This window comes from Atractosteus spatula, chromosome 9, assembly GCF_055471065.1.
Source record: "Atractosteus spatula isolate fAtrSpa1 chromosome 9, fAtrSpa1.hap1, whole genome shotgun sequence".
Taxonomy (NCBI): Eukaryota; Metazoa; Chordata; class Actinopteri; order Semionotiformes; family Lepisosteidae; genus Atractosteus; species Atractosteus spatula.
The window spans coordinates 40,843,359-40,866,140 of NC_142714.1; the positions used below are offsets into that span (position 1 = coordinate 40,843,359).

Sequence of the window (22,782 nt, forward strand, 5' to 3'; positions counted from 1 at the left end):
AGTTCAAACAGTTATATCATCCTTTATTACTTAAACTTGTAAGTCATTTATCACTCCCAGGGTTTAAAAAGACTGAAGAGAGGACACAGTAAGAAGTGTTAGTATTTAATAGGTCTGAGAATTTCCAGCTAGATACACATTCTGAAAAAAACACCACAGCTCATAAGATTCAGATGTACAATATATGTACAATAGCTTATATTCATATGTTTACATAAACTAGCACAAATCATGTATATGGCCTCTATATTATAATTGCATGAATATTTAAATCAAACATTCTCGTATTTCAGACAACTAAATGCGTGTAAAAGTATGCACACAGGTGTGCATTTATATTAAAAAGTACAAGATGATTGTCAGCAAAATGTTTACTATGATATGATGGATCGCAAGGAATAAGCAGTAACTGGAAATCAATACTTTATCCCAACAGCACATTGAAAAGACTGAAAGAAAGCTTTAGAAATGTGCAAAACCAGTTACCTCCTTTCCTCTTCCAAATTCTACGATATTATTCTGATCAACACAAGTTAAAAAAGGTCTCCACCTTTTTGTTTTGACAACCTACAGCTGCAAAAATACCCTCCGCTGTTTAATAACACCTCTAAGCTTTGACTTTCCTTTCTTTAATTATTGACCTACTTTTATACTATTTAAGCTCTATTTTCATGTTGTATAAAGCTTACAACTAAGATTTGCCCTTTTTATTCACAACACTTTTTCTTTCACATGTTGGATTCGTAAAAGATGGACTACCTTATTTTAAGTTTACATGGTTTCACTATTTTTTAATATTATTAAATAACTTACATCACAAAAAAATCCCAAGCATTCCACTTATTAGACAGGATTCATTCCATCAACCACTGATGAGCAGCACCAATTTGGCTTTAGGTGTAGCCTTACAAAATGTATATATATACACTTATAAATAATAAAATACAGGAAGAAAGCAAATTGTCAGTTTAAGATTGACCAACTAATATGTTCTCTCACTACCAACAGTAATTCAGATGGAATCCCATCTAAGATTTTCTGTTTTACATGGATTGAACAGCTACCTTCCATTCCTCTGGAGGCACAGAAGAATCTAAGAGATCACCTTGTTTGGTAATCAACAAAGGCAATTCCAGTGTATTTCCCAAATATCTTTAACTTGGCCGAATGTGGAGGCTTCATAACTATAGAAATGTAACCAAAATCAATCTAAGGGACACGAACAAACAGGGAACTATTTATGCAGAACTAATTAGCTGAGTGATTTGGTTAAATGCAGTACCACCACATGTCTCACCACTACATTGAACACAGAAGAAATTTGCATCCGTGACTGTGAAAAAATTAAAAAATATGCATTCATCTACCTAAAACAATTATTTTATTCTTAATTTTTTAAGAGAAGCTCCACAACATTCATGTCATAGTATATTAAAAAAAAACAACACACAAGACACCCCGTTCCATTCAAAACGGAACCACAAAATGAAATGCAAAAGGAAACAATGACTTGTGTTTCAGTGAATAAGATTGGCAACTTTTTAAAAAGAGCAGTACCCATTGTTGCAATATTACAGAAAAGTAACAAGGTTGGGGGGGGGGTCAGTCTAAATGAAGTTAGTGAAGCTCAAGCACAGGCTATCCCTGCCACTCGCCTCTCTAGTGTTACTGTTTTGCTTATCATTGATTTATAAAGGAATGATTTTGCTATTCTTTGAACAAGTTTCGCTTATTCATTGTTTTGCTTCACTTTGTCTTATCAACTATAAAATAAAGTTGTCCCATTTTTCTTGGTTCACATATATATCCCTCATTTCGTTCATATTTTTGCTATTCATCATGCTTTTCTGGACCATGTGCAGAATGAGTAGCAAAGACTGCAGTACACAGAGTCAAGGACGACACATTGTTCATGTCAAAGCAGTGTATCCAGTTTCCTGATGGTATGAAGAATTAACTGCTTGTCAGTATAGTGAATAACTTTACAAATTAAAGTATTAGGATCATCCTTATGTGTCAAGGCCTTCATAAAATCTTTTAATTCTCATGACTTAACTGGGTCTGGCTCCCCAACCGTTACAGAAGGCCAGCAGATTAATACAGCCACCTCTGTTCTCGAATTCCTCTGGATAGCAAGGCTCTTTGGATTATCGCCTTCTCCAACTCAATGCCATCATAGTTTTGTCTACGAGCTAATGTTGCATATTACAGAGGACACTCTAAACCAATCCTATGCTGACTTGGTGTCCACCTATCTGAAAAGCTCTCTAGACATATGGGAGCCACTTGGTAACTGGCCTGCCTATGTCTTTTATATCTTGAAGCTGTGCTCTCATGGATTGGATTGGCTAAAGGGCACAATGTCCAATGGCTTCATTATGGTATAACTAGTTCAAACTATTTTGTGCAAAAGAATTAAGAGTGTTGTGAAAATGTGATGATACTCTTTTTTGTAATCAATATTACTATTAACCACACAGATTTTCTGGATGTCTCAATATGTTCAATATGGATACAATTTAATATTTAAATGCTGTTCTTTTTGATCATTTTACCCGCACAGACTACAATCAGAATATTATTTGTATCTTTAATTCAGAATTTAGTACTTGCAATGATTTCTTAAATATTTTTTAAAATTATAAAGCATTTTCAATTGCCTATCCTGGATTTAAACCCCAGCTCACAGTGATGACCCCCATTATCACTTGGGGTGATACCTCATGCTATACCTCCTTTGAAATAGAGGAGATATAACTGACTGGAATAGAGGCACATCTTTCACAGATGTCACCCAGAGTCTGCAAAGGCTCAGGAAGTTGTAGGGGTTGGTTACAGTTTCACTGGGAGCCAAGAGTGGTCAGGAAAACTAATCCCAGTAGTATTTTAAATGATGCTAAACTAATTCTGGTCAAAGACTGCTAGTAAGATACTTAAACTGGAGACATTCTGGATCACAGAGTCCAACCTTTGCTGGTTAAGCCTCCCAGAAGTCAACATTTTCATCTTTTTAAAAATGCTCTAATTTAATATTTAAATCTGACTGAAAGGCCAATTCTAGTTCGGCAGTTTCAACTTTGTTGCTCTAAAAATAATAGAAAGTATAAAACTTGCAGAATTTACTTCTATTTTTCTATTTATCGCAATATATCTAATTAGCAGTAATTATGAAAAAAATGCTTAGCAATTGTTTATGGAATGAAATATATCTTTAAAACAATGCTAATAAAAAAGTTACCTTGCATTCATCAATCCAGGAAAGTAATCCTGAAAATGTGAAACTGGCCCAGTTTCCTGCATAATAAGTTCTCCTGTAACAAAAGAATAAAAATGTATGTTAAACATAAATTACATATTATTGTCATTCTCAGCAATGTTACAGTAGATGTGGTGCAAATGTAAGCCAAATACTAAATTTTAAGTTTAATCATATAGAACTACCCTTATTCTAATTTTAGGTGTGTATTACTGCATGTTACTGAAAAAAAATTACCAGAAACGTCTAACATATATACCTTTTAAATGACACATAAAGCTGTGTGCAAAAGATTCAAGTTGTCCAACTGTTTTAACGAATCTCTAAGTGAACAGAAGGTGACATCCTCTACTGGGTACAAAATTAAGTCAACATCTTTCTACAAATTATACTACAAAATTACTATTTATTTGCCGATTTTAACAGATCAAAAAAAGTAAAGTGAATCGGGCATGTGCAAAAGTTTGGGCACTCTTCCAGTTGATTCATTTCTACTGTTTTTTAATTCATGTTTTTCAAAGGCCCCAAAACTTGATTGACTCGTTAGGCATTAAACTAAGTGAGGTGAAGACAACCCCAGGGTTGAATATATACGCTGACCCTTCTACCCTCTCAGGTTGTGACTGTTATTCTGCCTGTTTTCAACAACCATGGGCTCCTCTAAACAGCTGTCTGATAACTTTAAAGATAATTCACTCTTATAAAGCAGGAGAGGGCTATAAAATGCTTCCAGCTTGCAATTTCAGCCATCAGAAACATCATTAAGAAATGGAAGTTAAAAGCTCCTGTGGAAATCAAGGCAAGATCTGGAAGAAAAAACTCAAGAGTTCTGATAGAACTGATTGAAAACTGGTCAGGAACCCACAGATCACTGCAAAGGACCTGCAGAAAAGTTTAGTTGAAACTGGAGTAGTTGTCCACAGGTCCATGGTACAGTGTTGCTTTCACAGAAATGATCTGCATGAGAGAGTTGTCAGAAACCCTTCCTTCGACCTCATCATGGAATGGCCTTCACAGCCCTCAGACTTCGAATATTATTGAGAATCTGTGGGGATATCTCCAACATGCGGTGTATCCATGAAGACCTAAGAGTACTTGTGAGCTACAAGAGTTCTGCAAGGAAGAGTGGGGAAAAAAATCCAAAAGCAAAAACAGAAAGACCCTTAGCTGGCTATAGGTTAGGCTTGGAAGCTGTGTTTTCAGCCAAAGATGTGTTAAGTAATGACTGACAATTCAGGTGGCCTCAGTTCATCTAAGGTTGTAGAATAAATACCCATATCCCACACCTGAATGTTTGCATATTTTCTGTTAACACACCACTCCATTCAGGAATGTCAGAACCAGAAGCAGAAGAACAAACTCACTAAAGCATTATACTTGAAAATGGAAAGAAGACTATTTAAATGCATATTGTACTAAGCTGTACAGAAATTTAGACAATGGTATCATTTTGGAAGAAGCAAAGAAGTTAGTAAAACAGTAAGAACACTAATATGATCTGGAAAACAACAACAACAACAACAACAACATAGAAAGAACGCAGATGTTTTAGATATCAAAAGGCATCATATCTTCATAAAAGAATTTGATCATTTATCAGCAGTGAAGGAACGCAACATGCTTTGAATTTGTTTTTGAAATGTGAACACACATTTTAATTGTACTTACAGAACCAGGACTGTTCTATTCCTAAATTGCCGGTGAAGAACCTCAAAAGGCACAGGTGTTTTATCAAATAATTTTGGAAGCAGGCCAAAGCAAGTATCCAGAAAACCATATTTATAATAATACAAGTCGTAGCTAAGCATAATATTCCTTCTACAAAAGGTTCCATTTTACAAATTCCAAATTCTACATTTTACTTAAATGCTGAACTTGATTATTATTTATTATTTTTTGTCTTTAAGTTTAGAAAGCTCTTAAAAATACATGGCCTCTGAAATGCGCCATTAAAACTATTCCCCTGCTTGCATACTGTGAGCCAACAGCAGATACAGCATGGTCAGAATCAGACTGCATCAGAGTACTGATGCAGCTCTTAGTAATAACTCTATCAAACAAGAAGCTGAGAGTCAAAGAGCCTCTTCCCTTATTGCACGAACCAGGAATGCCCCATAAAGCTAAGAGAAAACCTTGTGAGAATTCAAAATGAATTTTGTATCATACTAAGCAGTTAAAAACAAACTGCATTCTCAATGTCTTAGACAAGGCCCTCTCTGGAATCTACACTTAAAAGATATGTGGGCAACTGTGTCCTTCAGAAGTCTGTTAAGGCTGTGATAATTTATTTTGTAAAGGTCTCCGTTTTCAACTGTTTATGAAACTGAATGACAAATTGAGACGGGTGAAGAGCTTTTATTAATGTGGTGCCTAAGCTTTAACCATTGAGAACCATTCTAAGTATGCTTGTTTGGGAGTTATTGCCTGTGGTTAAAAAAACCTCCTCTTTTAACAACATTCTAAATATTGGATCAATTATGTTTTTTTAAATTGATGCTTTTTGACATCTTAGACCATTGCACCCTCAGAAACATTAGAACTGTTGAGTGTAAAGACATGTACATCAATACCAATGTTCAGTGCTCAAAAGAAATCAATGAATAACAGAATAGTTTCACATCACAGACTGTAGTTATCTCTAGTTTTAGACAACCTAGTTTTCACCCGGGCAAAGTAAGTCTAAGAGAGCAACTAATTTTGGGCAGATGAGAAATGGGACATAACATTTGTGTGAGGATATCTTCTCTCCGAAGACATAATGCATAACCACACCATCCAATTCAGGGTTGCAGGGAAACTGTAGCCTACCCTGGCAAGCATGGGCTTAAGGGGGTGTACACCCTCAAAAGTATGCCAGTCCATCACATGGCACACACAGACACAAACATGCTCGCACTCACACCAGGGACAATTTTCCCAGAAGCTACAGATGCAGCCATTCAAAATGCGTGCGTTATTTTGCGGCATACCCCGGTGGGCGTGTCGCGGCATCACGCAGTGTCACGCAGTGTGACGTGGTTAATCGCGCGTCATTTGACGCTCTGCCGGAAACTATCCGGCGTCACCTTGTAAAACCGCCAGGGGGAGCTTAACCTCTCATGTACAGCATTTGAGCCTTTAATTTTGAACAGTGTATTACAGCATGTTAATCTTCAGTCATTAAAATGTTGGTATATTTTATGAAAGCAAGATTGCTCAGTTGGACAAAAGTACACAACCTACCTTTATCAGAAATATTTATGCATCAAAGCCTTTACCGAAGATATTACTAATAGTATTAATAATGGATGACTTTGGACAAGCTGTATACTCAAAGTATAATTTCTTTAGCACATTTGTACAAGCACTTGGAATCTGTCCAAGCCATACTTTGTCAGGCATTTTGTTTTACTTCAACGGGCATAAAAACTTCCTTGCTTTTAACAGGGCGTTTCATAATTTCTAACTACGAAAATGATTTAAAATGCGACACCTATCATTCAACTAGAGCTTAAAATATCACAAGGAAAAATACACACCGGTATTCCATTTCTCCCTAAACATTGTAAGCTTCGAAGTCTTTAACTAACGTGATACCGGAGTCAACAAGCATACTTTTAGAATTTGATTAAAAGGGAATATAATATGGAATCGCGTATCTCAAGAATTTAATAACGGTATGATTATATCCGTGTACTGCGGCAGGGCTGTGTAGGGCTGTTTCGCCTGCCTGCTCATGCGAGCTGACTGTAGCCGACTGGTCTAGGTGCGTGCCTACCAACGGGCAGGTTGTGTGCTCGAATCCAGCTGGTGCTGAACCTTCCAGTTTTATTTATTTATTTATTTTTTAATCGCGTAACATATTACCGTATGCAAACTGTACTGTATACAGTATGTATATGTATATTTAATGTCTTAACTGTGCCCGTTTAATTGAATTTTAAAAAATTATTTAACACGAACATTAAGCTGTTTACATCTTCCGCCTGAGAACAGTCACCCGTTGCTACCCAACGCAGAATGGTGATTGGCTGACACCATCTGACACCCCTCTGATTGGAGAAAAAAGACGTGCTAGTTTGCTATACATACTGTAACAGGAAGAGGATTTCTTTCTATTCAAAACGTGTATTTTAAAAGTTTAAGAAGTAAAAACCTTACAGCGTACACAGATTTCTAAACTGATCAGGATCGTTATCTTTGTCTTATGCATAATAATATTCACCGCTCTGTGCAGCAAATTAATAATAAACTTTATTTTATATAGCGTTTTAAACGAATAAGTAATTAGATTGCTCATAAACCTAATCACTTGCTTTTTCTTTTTATTTAGGCTCAGATTTCAACTATAGATCGTATTATTAATAACCATAATAACAACCAACCAACAAAAACAACCATATAAACATAATACCAACCAAAAACATAGATAACAACCACAATACAAAATCAAATATATCAAACCATTTTACTCTCGCAAAGTCCTCCAATTATCATAATCCCGCCCCTTATGCAAAACCAAACCTTCCTCCCATCCCAGTTTATCCTGTTTATCATAAACAAAATCCACCTCAATTTTCAACATAAAGCATTACACAAAATCAATACCTCAACACTCCATACTCAACAACGATAATTCACAAACAGCCAGAACATGTAACTACACATTCCCAAACAGACCTAATTTCCATAGCCCCGCCCCTTATGCAAAACCAACATCCCTCCCCTGTTCTCTCTCTCCCCTGGCGGTTGTAATTGTTTTTATTTTCAAATAAATTTTAGCAAAGTCATGCATTTTAAAAATCTTAAGATTTTTATATTTATGTCTTTATTTAGTGGTTTCATTAGTGACAAAGGCTAAACTTTCTTGGAAAAATGTCTTTTATGTAAACCATGTTTGCTATTTATTCATTCAGGGCTAAAATATGTTCATTGTATTCTAATGAAAGAAGGGTTCCTTTCGCCGTAGTCGGGAGCCTAGCCTTTAACTAGTAAGTACTGTACTTACTGGGTTTTTGAGGGGGGGGGGGGGGGAGAAAAATCGTTTTCCCAGCCTAACAGTATTATTTTTAACCTGTAAATTTGCTGGACAGAGAGGTGAACATTATTACACAGAAGACAAAGATAGCGATTTACGTTGCATTGTGTATCGTGCTGCTTTAATACAGTTTTAAATAATTGGAAGTCTAAACAGTATCAGCTTTATTTATGGGTTTTAAATAAAGGTGATTTAAACGCGATTTAAATCAATATAAATGTTTATATTGTAACGCATAGGTGACTATTCATTGTTATTAAAATGACTTAAATTCGATCATGTTGTGATATTTAGAAATATACATTTGTTTGGTGCGAGTGAAGTTTTATTTAATCTCTGAGCCATACTGATTCTTCTGGAAGCCAGTTTCCGCCAGGGAGTAAAAAAAAACACACTATGGTATTCTCTCCAATGCAGTGCAGTTAAAAACATACCTCTGATGCTGCTCCTAAATGAATATCGTTTATGACCATCAGAAGCTTTATGCTCCTTTTCTTTTTTCCAGTGGATTGAACAGGGAGAGGCATTTCATGATGTACTTTTCACTGATGAAACAACAGTGGCTCTGGAACAGTTTTCAACCATGTCGTTTTATAAAAAGGGGAGATATGTACACGTTACTGAAGCTAAACGTTTAGCCTTTGTCACTAATGTAAACACTAAATAAAGACGTATAGAAATCCCTACGTTACAGACTGTATATGGCTGGTATTGGTAGTTTAAAGAAAAAATACACACCAGTATTCCACTTTCTCCCTAAACATTTTAAGCATCAGAGTCTTACATGTGGTTATTTATTGCATAATTTAATTTTGAAAGCCACTGAGACATCAGGTACTACTGTTGTATGGTACAAGTGTGGTACTTTTAGGGGTTCCACGGTACAGAACACTAGTTATTTAAATATGATTGATAGATAAATAGGCCCACTTTATTCATCCTGAAGAAGATAGAAGACATCCTGATGTCTTAACACAGATACTACAGTGCTTAAGTACTACTCACGTATATGTTTCTAGGTTTATATTATGCATTTCATACGGTCAAATTACTTTTGAGCAACTAATAAGAAGCGCGAAACGGTATGCGTTTTAGTTTCGTTTCGTGCTGGGACCCGTGGATTGATTAGAGATATCAAGTACATACAAGTCATTTTTTAAATGTTGTAGTTCGTCTTGAAAAAATGTTACGAGTACATCATCTATCAACAATTACACAGGTTCTGTTTCCATATTGCGGATTTTGGTTACGTAATATTATGTTCTAGATTTCACGTTGTGAATATATGATTTGGGCAAACAGAGCCGCAAAGAAGTACATTATGGGTGGTTGTTTTTTTTTTGCAGTTTTATCTAGAACAAGCGATGCTTAAACCTTTGTCTGATTCTTGTGAAACTATCCACACGACATATGCACCCCAAGTCCAGAACTTAACCCAGGGCCCCAGCACTGCAAGTCTGCAATGTTAACCACTGTGCCATCCTGGATATGTTCTAATTGTCCTGTAAATAAACATGCATACCTGTCAAGATGCAAAACCCGCTGACCGATTCTGGAGCACGCAGCGGCAATGACGGACTCTGGAAGACCTGAAATAAATAAAGACATTTTACACAATCAAGCTGCATGAAATTACATTGCGATTATGTGGACTGTGTTTTTTTGGGGGAGGGAGGGAGGCCAAGTTAGAACTGATTTGACCAGGAAAGATAAGTGCATTTAAAAGCTGGACTTTTCATTTTTTGCAGATCTGCATATTGTGCAGCAGTCTGCAGTTTATTACTTTTAAGCAATGACGATGTGAACTGAAAGGCAAAAAAATCATGGAAGAACAACATGGTTTGTTTTTTGGCAACTGAGAGTAAACGAGCAACCAAAGTTTCACAGCATATTTTTCCCTACAAATTATAATATAATTGAAATATAGCAGTTGCGTTTTGCATATGAAATCTGAGACGCGTTCCACAAAGGAAAATATATTTTTGAAAAACGTCCATAACGGTCAAAAAAAGATTTGTGGGTTTGTACATTTTTACTTTTGTAAACAATACTGGCAGCTACAGTACACTAATATCAGCACACACAAATATGGAAGACCCAGTGAAATACAACATAGCCTGCAGAAGGCATCAGCACATCAGAGGTTTTCGGAGAAAGGATGAACAGGAGATGGTATTGGGTAGACTGTATAACACTTAGGAGCTCACAAATAATCACCTACATTTGCTGTTCCAATCTAGTCTGCTTTTGGTCAATACAATATTACCGATTTCCTTGAGTGTGCACACATTGTAAGCATACCCCAGCCTGCTCTCCATGAGACACAGACGAACAGACAGGGAGAGAAGCTTGGGGTCAGAGCACAGGGTCAGCCATTGTACAGCGCCCCTGGAGCAGTTGGGGTTAAGGGCCTTGCTCAGGGGCCCAACAGAGTAGGATTCCTCTGCCGGCCGCGGGATTTGAACCGGCAACCATTCGGTCACAGGCACAGATCCTTAGCCACAGTGCCACCACTCTGGCCAGTTATGTTTCATGCGATTGCACTACAACCCAAGAGTAATAACACGGACCCCAGGGAACACCTGTACTAAGGCAGATGACTGCCAGAGAGAGGGCATTATATGCACCAATCCAAGTTCTCCACATGGTGCAAAGCATGCTTGAGGACAAGTTTTAAATATTGGTAAAATTCAAATTAAGGGAAATAAATAAGACTCAAGTCTGTTTTACTATTGCATATCAAAAGGCACACAAAAAGTATGCACAAAATGGGACAAGAGCACCAATGAGGAAAATGAGATTATGTAATATTCAATCATTTTTATTAACGTCAGCTGTGTGTGGGGCAAATAAGTGGGTCGACCAGTGAAAAATGAATCTGCAGGACACATAGGAATGTAAAGTCCACAGACCACAGTGTTGGATATGAGCTAAATAACTCAAATGTGACCATGTTTGGGTGGGCTCACTCCAGTATCGGGTGTCCTGGTTTTCCCGTCTTACATGGAGCCTTGTGTTTTTCAAGCATCTGTCAGCTTGCACCATAACTGTAGTGTTAAAAGCTAACAGTGCACATTTTGGAAAGATGTCACTTCTGCATGAGGCCTACGATGGGGAATGGAGCTGAATAACAATTGACAATTCAAGATGGGGATGGTACTTAAAAAGAAAAACATCCAAAAAGTGGAAAAAGTTAAAAGAGTCCTGTCTCAACTGTTCTCATCATTTCACCTTCACCTGGCCTTGCACTTTCATCCACAATCCATGCCTAAAAAACACTAGAAACAATGCCCTGCTTTTAAAATGACATCCAAGGTCAGAAACAAAAGAAATTAGCTGAAGCAGTTGCGTCTCGGTAAAAAAAATAAGACTCGCCTGCCTCCGCAAGTCTTCTGAGGTGGCTATAAAATTAAGAAACAAAACCTGCGGAGACCGACACCTTCATCCGCTCTGAAAGTCGACCGCACCAGCAGAACTGCCGTATGCTTTCTTAGAGAAAGTGAGACAGAACTAGATGTGCAGCTTGAGATATGATAGACATCATGTCATTCGCTGTAACCTCGCATGTCACACGGCTTCGTGCTGTGATACATCACAGCGGCAGGTCTACCTCGCTGGTCCAGACACAGCACCTAGTGGCAAAAACGTGATTAATAATTGATTGACTGCAGACTCTGCCCTATCTCAATCAAGTCCCTGGGAAAAAAAAAAGGTTATTTCTATCTCTGTGCACAATTTTGAAAATGTTGAAAAGTGTAAATAATCCCCTAATGCTGTTTATTGTATCTGATATTGATTTTTCCACATCATGTTTGCTAAAGACAAACATTACCCACCATAAAATACTCACTCGGCACTAGACATACTATACAATAAATAATAGATTGGGTTGGCAGGACTTTGATGACCGAGCAAAGCCTGAAATGCTTTCAGCAGGAATTGTATGAAATCATAAATCACTCTTCATTTCATAGAACATTCCAAAATGGATTCTATCTCTCTACCTTGAAAGTCATTTCATGTGTTATTTATAGCCAGGGTAAGCTGTTGGACAGCATCAAAGGAAACAAGCTCAGCCCTTTAGCTGAGTGCCGGCAAGCGAAGACACTTCACTCGGAGAGCTCACATTCATTGTTAGGTTAATAGCCAGGCACGGACAGCTGCAGCTCACAGGACACAAAAGGGCAGGGGCTTTTATTTTATTCCTTAATGATATAGGATCAAAAACATGGAGCAAGCAGGGCAAACATGCTTCCCCAGCACTGCAGCCAGGGACTATAAGCCTCTGAAAGACAAAGATAATTAAACGCATGTATATGGTGAAACAAATGTCTGTTAAATTGTAACCATAACCATAATTTACTCTGGCTGAGGTTAATCACAAAAGCCTCTCTAAATGCCACCCTCATTTTGATGACATTGTCTTCTTTTAAAGAGACTAAAACGTTTCCCTTGTGTTTTTTTGCGGCTGTGTTTCACGTGTTTTTAAAGAAGTACGATTAAGCAAAAGGCGAATTCAGACACCAGCACAGCTATATGATACTAGCACCTGTGGCTTTGTAAAAAAAAAAACATCTTCCATTAATGTATTGTAGTGCTTATCACCCCACAGTGCTTTTCACAAAGCAGGAAGATGGCAGATAAGAGTATGAGCAAGGGCACAACTGGGAGGAGGCCACTTCTGTATTCATATTACTTTCCCACTGAAACACAGCATATTAAGAGAGGATGCAGTCATTTAACTGCAGCTTGAATAAAAGTACACAGCACTTAAGATTGGTAAGAAAGGAATTCAATGACCAATTAAACTGAATGGGAAAGTTAAGATGGCAGAGGCCAGATTGAGAAAACCTGACTTAGAATTCAGTCAGGATACCAGGGTCAGCACCTTCACGTTTTCAAACAATACCTTAAGACCATATTAAGCACTCAGAACCTCTAGCTTATACATGGAAAAAGCATTTTAGGGGCTCCTTCATTGAAAAGAATTGCAGACCATGCCAGCTATGTTTGTAATAGAATATACACGCATCCATTTATGTGTATAGATGTAAAACTGAAAACAGATTTTTACAGCCGCTTGCCACCAAACCAGGGCACTAATGTGGAACTTGGACAAGAAGAAAGTGGCAACTAATAGTACAAACACCACCACTTCCAGCATTAAACTCATTTCTGCAAGATCTCTGCCATCAAAATGATGACAAAAAAGCATTCTGGCGAAATCACACATCAATTTGACACCAAATGCTGTCTCATGGGCTGAGATCTAATGTGTAGTGATGAGTCATCGCGTTTGTTTTTTTGTTAATAATGTTTTCTACTGTAGTCCAATATCATCTTTGCAATTAATGCTCCACCCTCAAAGCATTCTCCACCCCATGTCAAAACATCAGGATGAGCAGATGTAATAGTACCGCCTAATGCTACACTAGGTGAAATATTTTAATTCTAATCCTGGCCTCTGGCAGTGGCAGAAACAGATCCGGCCAGCTGAGCTCACTGCAGCTAAAAAGATGCTGCCGCTATGCACGAAGACGCTTCTCTCCCTCCTCTGGCATCACTGGCTCCTGGCCTGTCTTCTCAAAGTAGATCTAATTATTTAATTAGCTACATAATTGTAAATACTCCTTACCAGGCTCCAAGGTGGCTGATAGGTAACTGTACCCTTAATGAAGCGAATATCTTGTGTAATCGGCCGTAAAAGTCCTGAAGAAAAATCCTACGTCTAATTGGGAGACTAATTAGTTATTCTTAATTGACTTAATTATTGCTTAATTGACTAGTCACTTTGGAACAAAAACCTGAAGACACAAGCTCAGGTCAGGATATAGTTAAGAATTTAAGATTCCTGATTAACATGGAGTTTTCTTGCGGCCCATGGTCTTTAGGTAGGAGGGATTGAGCTTTGTAGTTGTGCTGTGGACAACATGCAGCTTCTGTCACAACAACGGTTAGACATTAGGGAGGAGAGGTGCCCCATGAGTGGGATTTGAGGGAAAGTTGTTTCATTTTAAAGTTTTTTCTTTTTTTGCTCTTATAATTTAAACTTTATCATTTAAAATTATCATGAACTCACGAAATAAGACATTGTGATAGAGCCTTCCTTAGCTATTTTTTTTTCCAGGGACTTGATATTTTTATGTTCACAATAAACTACTTTGTTAAATACTGCTGGGACGCACGTAAATAAAATGATCATCTAATGCCAGGCCACAAAAAAAGCTGACAAGTAAACTGGGATTGTGGTTACACGGCACACAGGCTGCAAAGTGAACAGGTCATCTGTGCTAATGTGATTGCTTAGGGTAGGTGCCAATGCATCAGCAAAGATGAAAAAAAAGCATTTTGTTCTTCTTGCACAGCTGCCTGATGATTGTCCATACCACAGCTGGAAAACCTGAGAGGTGTGTCAGAGAACTACATTATTTTAAAAGACTCTACCTTTTTCGATGCTTATTTAAAAAAAATCAGCTCGGATAGTAATGGAAATGAATTGGCTTAAGCTGAGTCCACACAGCTCAAAAGAAAATTACTTTAAAATTTTGTAGGATCTGGGAAGTGGCAGTCGTTGCCAGCCTCACCACGCAAGGTGAGAGCTTAACGAGCTAACAAATCAAACAGCAAAATCAGTGGATTGAGGGTTGACATTAATGCTAATGATCTCAACGACTGTGAAGAGACAGATATAGTTTAAGAGGCCTCTTGAGTCTGGAGGACTTCAGCAAATGTTAATGGAGTTTTCTTTTGTGTTTTCTGACACAGAAATTGGGCTTGTTTCTGTTCTTGTGCTAAACCTCCAGCTCCAGATGGGAGATGCAGTGCTGAATTCGCTTTAGATGTGAATACTGTAAACTGTCTAAACTGTATGGTAAACAACGGTAACCTATTGATCTGCACTTACGAGAAAAACTACATTTATAACACAACAGGAAGTAGGTCAAAAGATTTTAACCCTCCATTTTTAAACGGAACAAAACTGTAGTATAGGCATCAACCATGGGGATCCAACCTCTATTCGCTTTTGTCTTAGAAAAACGCAGTTAATTGTTTAAAAAAGAGGTACTTGAGCTCCTTGGCCTCAAGCAGAAGAGAATGATAACACACTGTATTGGAGAATAAAAAAGGAAAAGGGCAAACCTGGCACTTAATACTGTAAACTAATGGAGGAGAGAGTAACATCAGCTGGCTGAGATTTTATGTGAATATGAATAACACAACTAATCAGATTGTATTTCAAAACAAAGGGCATAACGTACACAACTTCAACGAGTTTCACAGTCACGTGTAACAAGTGTAAAGCAGGGTGGAAGCATGGTAGAAAACCAGCTTTTAGGAAAATTCTCGTTTAATAAACCGCCGTCGTGATTTTTAAAATTCTATCCTTTTATAAAGGCCATGAATCTATATTTGCCATCATTTTTATTTGCAAAGGGAGCACAGCTATAGCTAATTTGTCCACTTTTATTTATTTTGCATAGCAACCTGAAGGAGAAGTGCAGCATTAAATGTTTGCAGCAGAGAGGAGCCTGCAGAAACGCAATGCATCAGCCTAACAATACTTAACAAGCTGCTCCGCTAAGATAGTAAATCCTGTGCAACTGTGTCTAAAGTTAAAAAAAACGGCATCAACCACATAAAGCAGTCATTGACAGTGTTCCATATTACTGTAATTGCTAATGGAAGCCATTTAATCCAACAGCACTTGAGAACACGGGGAGATGGATTGTTACATTAACAAAACACCAGAAGTACTCATACAAGATGTCACAGATTTTATTGCTTCTCTATTAAGGGAAGGCTGCACTCTACGTTCTGAGATTCTGGCAGCTAATGGTACAGCTCACTCACTTCACAACTGCTTCATTTCAGGACTCATGTCAGGCTTTGTATGAACTAGACTACAAGTAATGAGTGTCAAGATCTAATTCTCAGAGAAATACATTGCAATTTTCCATTCTGACCAATTATATCTGTAATGGCAGTGTACAGTCCACAGCAATATCATAGCATTTCACCCATTATAGTACATGCATTTTAACTATCATTATCACAGGTAATGATGACTCAGGTCTAACACACACTGTATATAAAGCCTCAACAAAATATAAATGCCAAAATAAATGGCTTTACACCACACTAAAAAGTAATTTATTCTGAAGAACATTTTTCACCCTGATTTCTCATTCAAGACAGGAGCAAAGTGAACTCAGGGCTGTGGCCCTAGGATATTTTGGTGCCATGCAGTTTGTGCAGAAAAATACAAGATGGCAATTACTGTACTGAATATGCAAAGCAGTCTAAAAATAAAAATGCAGCATCTGAAAACGCCCTTTAGTGCCTTGGTTTATCAAGAAAGTCTTGAAAGTCTTGTTGGTACAGGTATGAATGGTTCCAAAAGTCAAACTTGTAACTGCACATTTAATTATTTGACGTTCTCCTTCATTGACACTTAGGCCTACCTAAGGAATGTGGTCAAGGTACACAACAACACTGTTGTTTGTAGTTTCTGTGGTCTCTTCCACATAACACCTGCATTTTGCAGAGAGGAGATAGAACACAGATGAAATAAAAGCATCATCTAGTGAGTGTCATCATAGACGTGTATCATAAGTAACGTAGCGGGTGGAAAGAGAGTCTTTATCAGTCTCTTCAAGCGAGTGGATGTTATTTAGCTCATTAAACAGACCTACATTTGCTTGTTAACACAAACAGAAGTTTTATAAATACAGTCAACTGTGCAAATTTCATTTATTCATTCCCAGAACCTACACAAAAGAAAAGCTCAACAGAACAATCTGACGCAATTCAGTCATATTATCTTGTTCTAAACCTTTTTTATGCTAGAATTTAATATTCAACTTGAATTGTCTTAAACACAAACAGTACTTTAAAGAAGATTACAGAATTGATCTAAGAGACCACTGACCAAGGAGAACTTTCTGAAAAGAACCAAAAGCACATTCCTCTCCCTTATTGCTACTTCATCCTCAAATATATTCCACCATCTATCTGTCAGAGAGCTGCCTATTTCTGGAAAGGATCACACAACTCAAAGCACACCCCAGAAGCTCAGGGCACATTCAAACCCCACAAAGAATAACAATGGTGGTCATTCAACCCTTGTTCGGTAGTTAATGGATCCAAGGATCTTATCTAGCTGTTTTCCTGAATGAAGCCAAAGTTTCAACCTAAGGCACATGGCTGGGTAGCTTGTTCCACACTCCCACATGCCTCTGGGTAAAGAAGTGCCTCCTGTTCCTGCTCTTAAATGCACCTTCAAGTAGTTTCCACTTGTGTCCTCTGATGCATGTTTCATAAGCCATGCCACTGTGCAGCCCAGTTGTATTTCCCATGTTACACCTGTATGTTACATTGAAAGAACATTCCACATTTGACATCAATAATTCACTGGGCCCATAGTGTTATTCACACATTAAATAGTGAATATATGGGTTTGTTGATTTTCATTAGTAGCATTGGTCCTTGGGATATAACAAAAATATGTTAGTTTAAATACAAGAATAACCTTTTATTTCTTAAGGATAAAAGTCAAGTAGTTTCATAAACATGCAAGGTACTCAATGTTTGGGGTCAAATAAAGATTGCTAAAATTGTTTTAGAATTTGTATAACTTTATTAAAAAATAATTTTAATTAACACAATGGAGAGAGATCTGACCAGGGAAAGCTTGAGTAATAAAGATGGTTAAAACTAGTATGACTGAAGGCAGCCTGTCTGTGGGAGACGACACTCTAAGAACAACATGGTTCTCCTTCTACAATCAGCAGGCTCGTTCAAAGAAATCCGGGAACTGGTTCTGTTGGGGAAAGACCTTGTCCTGAAAGGCAGAGAATAACCATACTGGCCAGGACCATCACAGCCATTGTTTTGAGACTATACTGGCTAAAAAAGCATGAGAGATTCCAGGAAGATTTAATCCATGGTAGAATGGCTGCAGACTGTAGCCTGCATACTAGCAGGCCATTCAGAGATAACATCCACACAGACAGCTAAAATCAGCATCAGCCCAAGCAAAAAAAAATGCATTTAGTTTTTGTGGTGGGTGAATGTTATGCTGAATGCTGCATTGTTTAAGCCAATCTCTCTATCCCTGCAAGGTGATCTAGAAGTGTCAGTTCTTCCAATAAGATAACATTGCTGAGATTACAACAACACAACTTCAAGAAAGCAATAGAGGGGTCTTTCTGTAGCTAGCGTTTTCTATTGATCTGAGTCTGATGGCTGACCTGTGGATCCAATCGATAATGCCATCAACAGGAAGCAACAGTGATCAGCTGTCCTTTGTTGGCTGGGTGCAGCTGCACAAGATAAGCAATGTAATATCTCACAGCAATCTGTCTGAGGCTGATCAGGTCTGTGCATCAATGCTGCCAGGGTTGTCAATGCTCATGATGATTGTGCCCAATAATTAATTTTGGCAAAACAAAAACATTACAAATGTGCAAAATGTACAATAATTCTTTAAGTAAAAATGTTTGTTCACATTTTGTTTGAGATATTTAAAATATTTGACTAAATCCAATGTTAAGTATCAGTATCTCTTTAAACAAAGTAAGCAGTACTTCCTTTTGTATAACACTAAATAGATCATCCTGAAAGTCCCATACAGGATGCAGAATTTCATTGATAAATATCATACCCATAAAATGTTTTTATCCTAAAAAACGGGTTTACCATTCAGTTTCTACATGCTGACAGATTCTATTGTAAAAGAGATCTGGCAGCTAACAACATAGTCTAAAGTGACCTGCTTTTTGACTACAAGGATTAAAGCTCTGTATTTTTAGCTTCTCTGGAATAAGACAGCATTTGGTTTAATATGTACAAAGACATTCCAATGCATTTAAAAGAAAATTCCCCTGCTACATACCAAAACAGTGCCAAGATGGACCATTATATCAACATATTTGGTTTACAATATGATGAACTGCCTCTCAGCTCTGTTAGAAGCACACACACACACACACACACAATAAGGTTTCATTATCCAAGCCAGGGGCTCTAAATTACTGTACCAAGAAACTGATTGAGAGTAGGCTGTATACCTAGCCTAAGACCTTCACGAGACATAGAGATAAACTTCCTGACTGGAAAAGTACAAACAGCATGTCTGACCCTCCAGTCGTCCCTCAGTAGTCATGAGAAACAGCCCAGATTTATATGTTGACTCCCTGACTTCAGTAGGGATGTTCCTTTGAATCATATTTTGTGGAGCACGAAAGCAGCTTGAGGGTTGCATTTCAATAGGTAATTAAAACCCAGCCATAAATCAACAGCAGTCCTATAAATAAGGATTGCAGGCAGATTTAGCACTTCTCAAACACCATAACCTAGCATTAAAAGAAGTCTTAATAAAGCACACCACAGAGCACATATGACCTGTCAGAAACCAATGTCCCTCTATCTTATCATTCTATTCCTCTTTTTTTCACTCCATTGTGTCCCTGACAAGACCAGCTTGGAGGCAGAGAGTTGAGCTTGCAGCTGTTTATCTGAGCTGACAGCCAGCAAAAACCTTGACTGCTGCCTTAACCAGCTGAAATGGAAGTGTGTTGATATTGAAGGTAAATAGATGGAAGGGGGGGGGGGGTAAAGAGGCTCAGAAGATTAACACAGGTGACCGCTGTGACCTGGGATCAAACTGAACAAATTGTGCATTTTAAAATTGATTTCAGTTCTACTGCAGCTAGAAACTGCAGGAGTCTCAGATCCTGGAGAGCCACTGTGTCTGCAGGTTTTCCATGTCTCTTCAAGGCATCTGCACCTAAACGTACACCTCCGGACCTTAAGAAGGTTGACCATGTAAAATATCAATTCCTTAACTGAAAAACACCCAAACTCAAGGGGTCTTAAAAAGGCTACTGGGAAAAAACTAAACCCTGAATCTCTTTTAAACAACAGGGTTATACACACCTACACTAGGATTACTGGCGATATCTCGTGCAGTTCTGCAACAAAGGCTTTCCTTGCCAGCATTTATTTTGTATCAATGCATACCCTTATAAAAACACTATCGCCACTTTCCCTTTTTTTTTTTTGAATACGGGCACTTAACATACTTTATTTGCTTTTATTAAATCTATTTTGTAATCATACTGCAAAACAAATGCAGCCTTGAGAAAAAACGATAAGAAAGGTTATAAACAAAGAGGAGGTCATTTGGGATATCTGGTTCATTTGGTTCTTAGTAGTCTCATATATTGTAGGAATGAGCTAATCTGAGGATCTTGTTCAGCCATTTCTTGAAAAAAGTCAATCAGCTTCGATAACAAGGGAAGGTAGCTTGTCCAACTCGCCACTCACACAGCCCTTTGCATAAAAAGCACTTCATGTTCGCAGTTTTAAACACTGCCACAGACGTGCGTCCTCATGTTTCACTGTTTATTCTGAAGAAATCCGCTGGATTAACTTGGTCAGTACCAGCAAGGATTCAGAATACTGTAATTGCAACAGGATCAAAAAAGGATCAGTTGTTTTAACAGGAAATTGCAGTCCCAATTTCTCAGACTGTTAAAGCCAAACTTAACAAATTTCTAATTAATTGCAAAATAGTCTGTGAAACTTTGTGAAAGTAGTGTATGGTCGCCATGTTGCTGCTGGCAGAAAGTAAACCACTCGTGGCAAGAGTGAGAGTTTACGCACAATCTGCTGTGAAAACAGCCTTTCCTGCTCACTAGTCACTATGTGGTCACCTAACAACGTTAAGTGCTTTTTGAACTTGTGAGTGTGTATATATATATATCCACTGTAGAGCATTTGGCTATTCAGAACACAGCACTTGCACACAGAATAGATGACAGGATCAGCAGAAAGTCAAAAACTTTTCTTTTCCAAGGGATCACCAACTAGCCAAGAGAGGGGCAATAAACATGGCCTCTGATGTTGGCCCCATCGACAGGTTTCTCGACAAAATTCAGCCTGATGTCTGCTGCACACCCATAGGTATTCAATCATATGTTTCACCCCACAAAAATATAATAGAAATGATGGGTTATTCTAAGTCTTCAGAAAGTAGCCTCTTCAAGCTAAATATTTCTTTATACTGATAGCTTACATTTCTTGTACAGGCATGCAACACTGCACATTTATCCAAGTTAAATGTCATCTACCATGTGTGTTTTCTCTTTCTCTTAATTTTATGTAAAACCTTGAATTCCCTTGCTATTTCTACAGTGCTTACTAATGGCCCTGTATTGGTAACCATACCAAACCAGCTATCAATTACTAAGATAGCCCTAATACAGTTCCCTGTGGCATTTCACCTCAATTTGACCATTCACCCCTAAAAAATAATCTTTTATGAGGAATGTTAAAAGAAATGAAAATCAAAATAATACTATAATGTTTGTATCCAAAATGTTTAAAAGAACTCACAGAAGTAAACAACAAACTTTTGCTAGTTATTTCCACTTAATACGCACTAAACTGTAAACCTTTAAATGACAGTGGTGGAATGATTCAGCATTTTTTCCTACAAAGTCTGTGTATTAGATTCATTGCTGTGTCTGAAATACTTGAAAACATTCCCAAAATGCACTGGAACTACAGAAAAGGGTTCAAAGCTTAAGAGCTTTTTATACAACAAGAGAAGAAAAGCATGTTTTAAATATGTCGTTTTTGGACAGGGATCACGCAGGGTTCAAAAAGAATGTTCAGATCACCAGAGAAGAAGGTTAAAGATGTTTTCACTGTGCATTTTCTCAATGTCTGAAACCAATACATCTATTAACCTGCATTACAAATCTTAAAGATGACTTTAAAATTATGTGTGTTTATGTTTCTAGTTTATGAGTAAAACAAGAGACAGATTTGTTTATGAAAAAATAATATAAAAGGTCTGTTACTATCTGAAACAGAAATGAAAAATAATTAAAATATAACCCATCTGTAATTTCTGGAAAATAGACTCAACTGAATTCAAGCTGTCATGAGCACTGGCAACTAAAAATACTTCTCCACAAACTGCTCCAACAGTATCAGCATGGGGTTCCTTGGGCTTTATTCCATTTAGATGTAACTATTTAGCAGTAATGACTGCTTAAGCTTCAGTTTATGCCACTTTCAGAACATCAGAAGGCATTCACATGGAAACTCAGTCACTCTTGAACAGAAACAAGAAAGTGATTAAATAACAGGTCTTTTTCTCAGATCAAGTTGAAGTAGCATACATAAAAGAAAAAACCTCTAGCATATGTTTCTTCGTCGGGCCTGACAAACGCGGTAAATTTTTTAAATTAAGGGAGATTTCTGGAAAGGAAGTCCTCCAGGCAGAAAAGGCAAAAAACACCTGTACCAAATCATACATCCATTAAATAAAAAACATTAACTATATGCAGCCACAAACAAGATCAATAAAATTAAATTGGAACTTCAGCCCTACAACAAAACCCTTCTGTTTTAAGTGACAGGGGAGCATGGCACCTCTACCTTTTTATAGCCTATTACACAGGACATGAACCTGACTGTGAACGGAGATTTAACCTGT

The 22,782-nt window shown here is 37.6% G+C and overlaps 1 protein-coding gene across 1 annotated transcript in view; it reads right to left on the bottom strand.

Moving 5' to 3' along the window:
• The window catches only part of chm (CHM Rab escort protein), an 89,119-nt gene that overhangs the window by 55,979 nt on the left and 10,358 nt on the right, over positions 1–22,782 (bottom strand). The window contains exons 2-3 of the mRNA XM_088925758.1: positions 9,796–9,862; positions 3,239–3,311 (exon numbers count right to left, since the gene is read on the bottom strand). Coding sequence (XP_088781884.1) covers positions 3,239–3,311; positions 9,796–9,862 — 140 coding nt within the window. The remainder of the gene's footprint in view (positions 1–3,238; positions 3,312–9,795; positions 9,863–22,782) is intronic.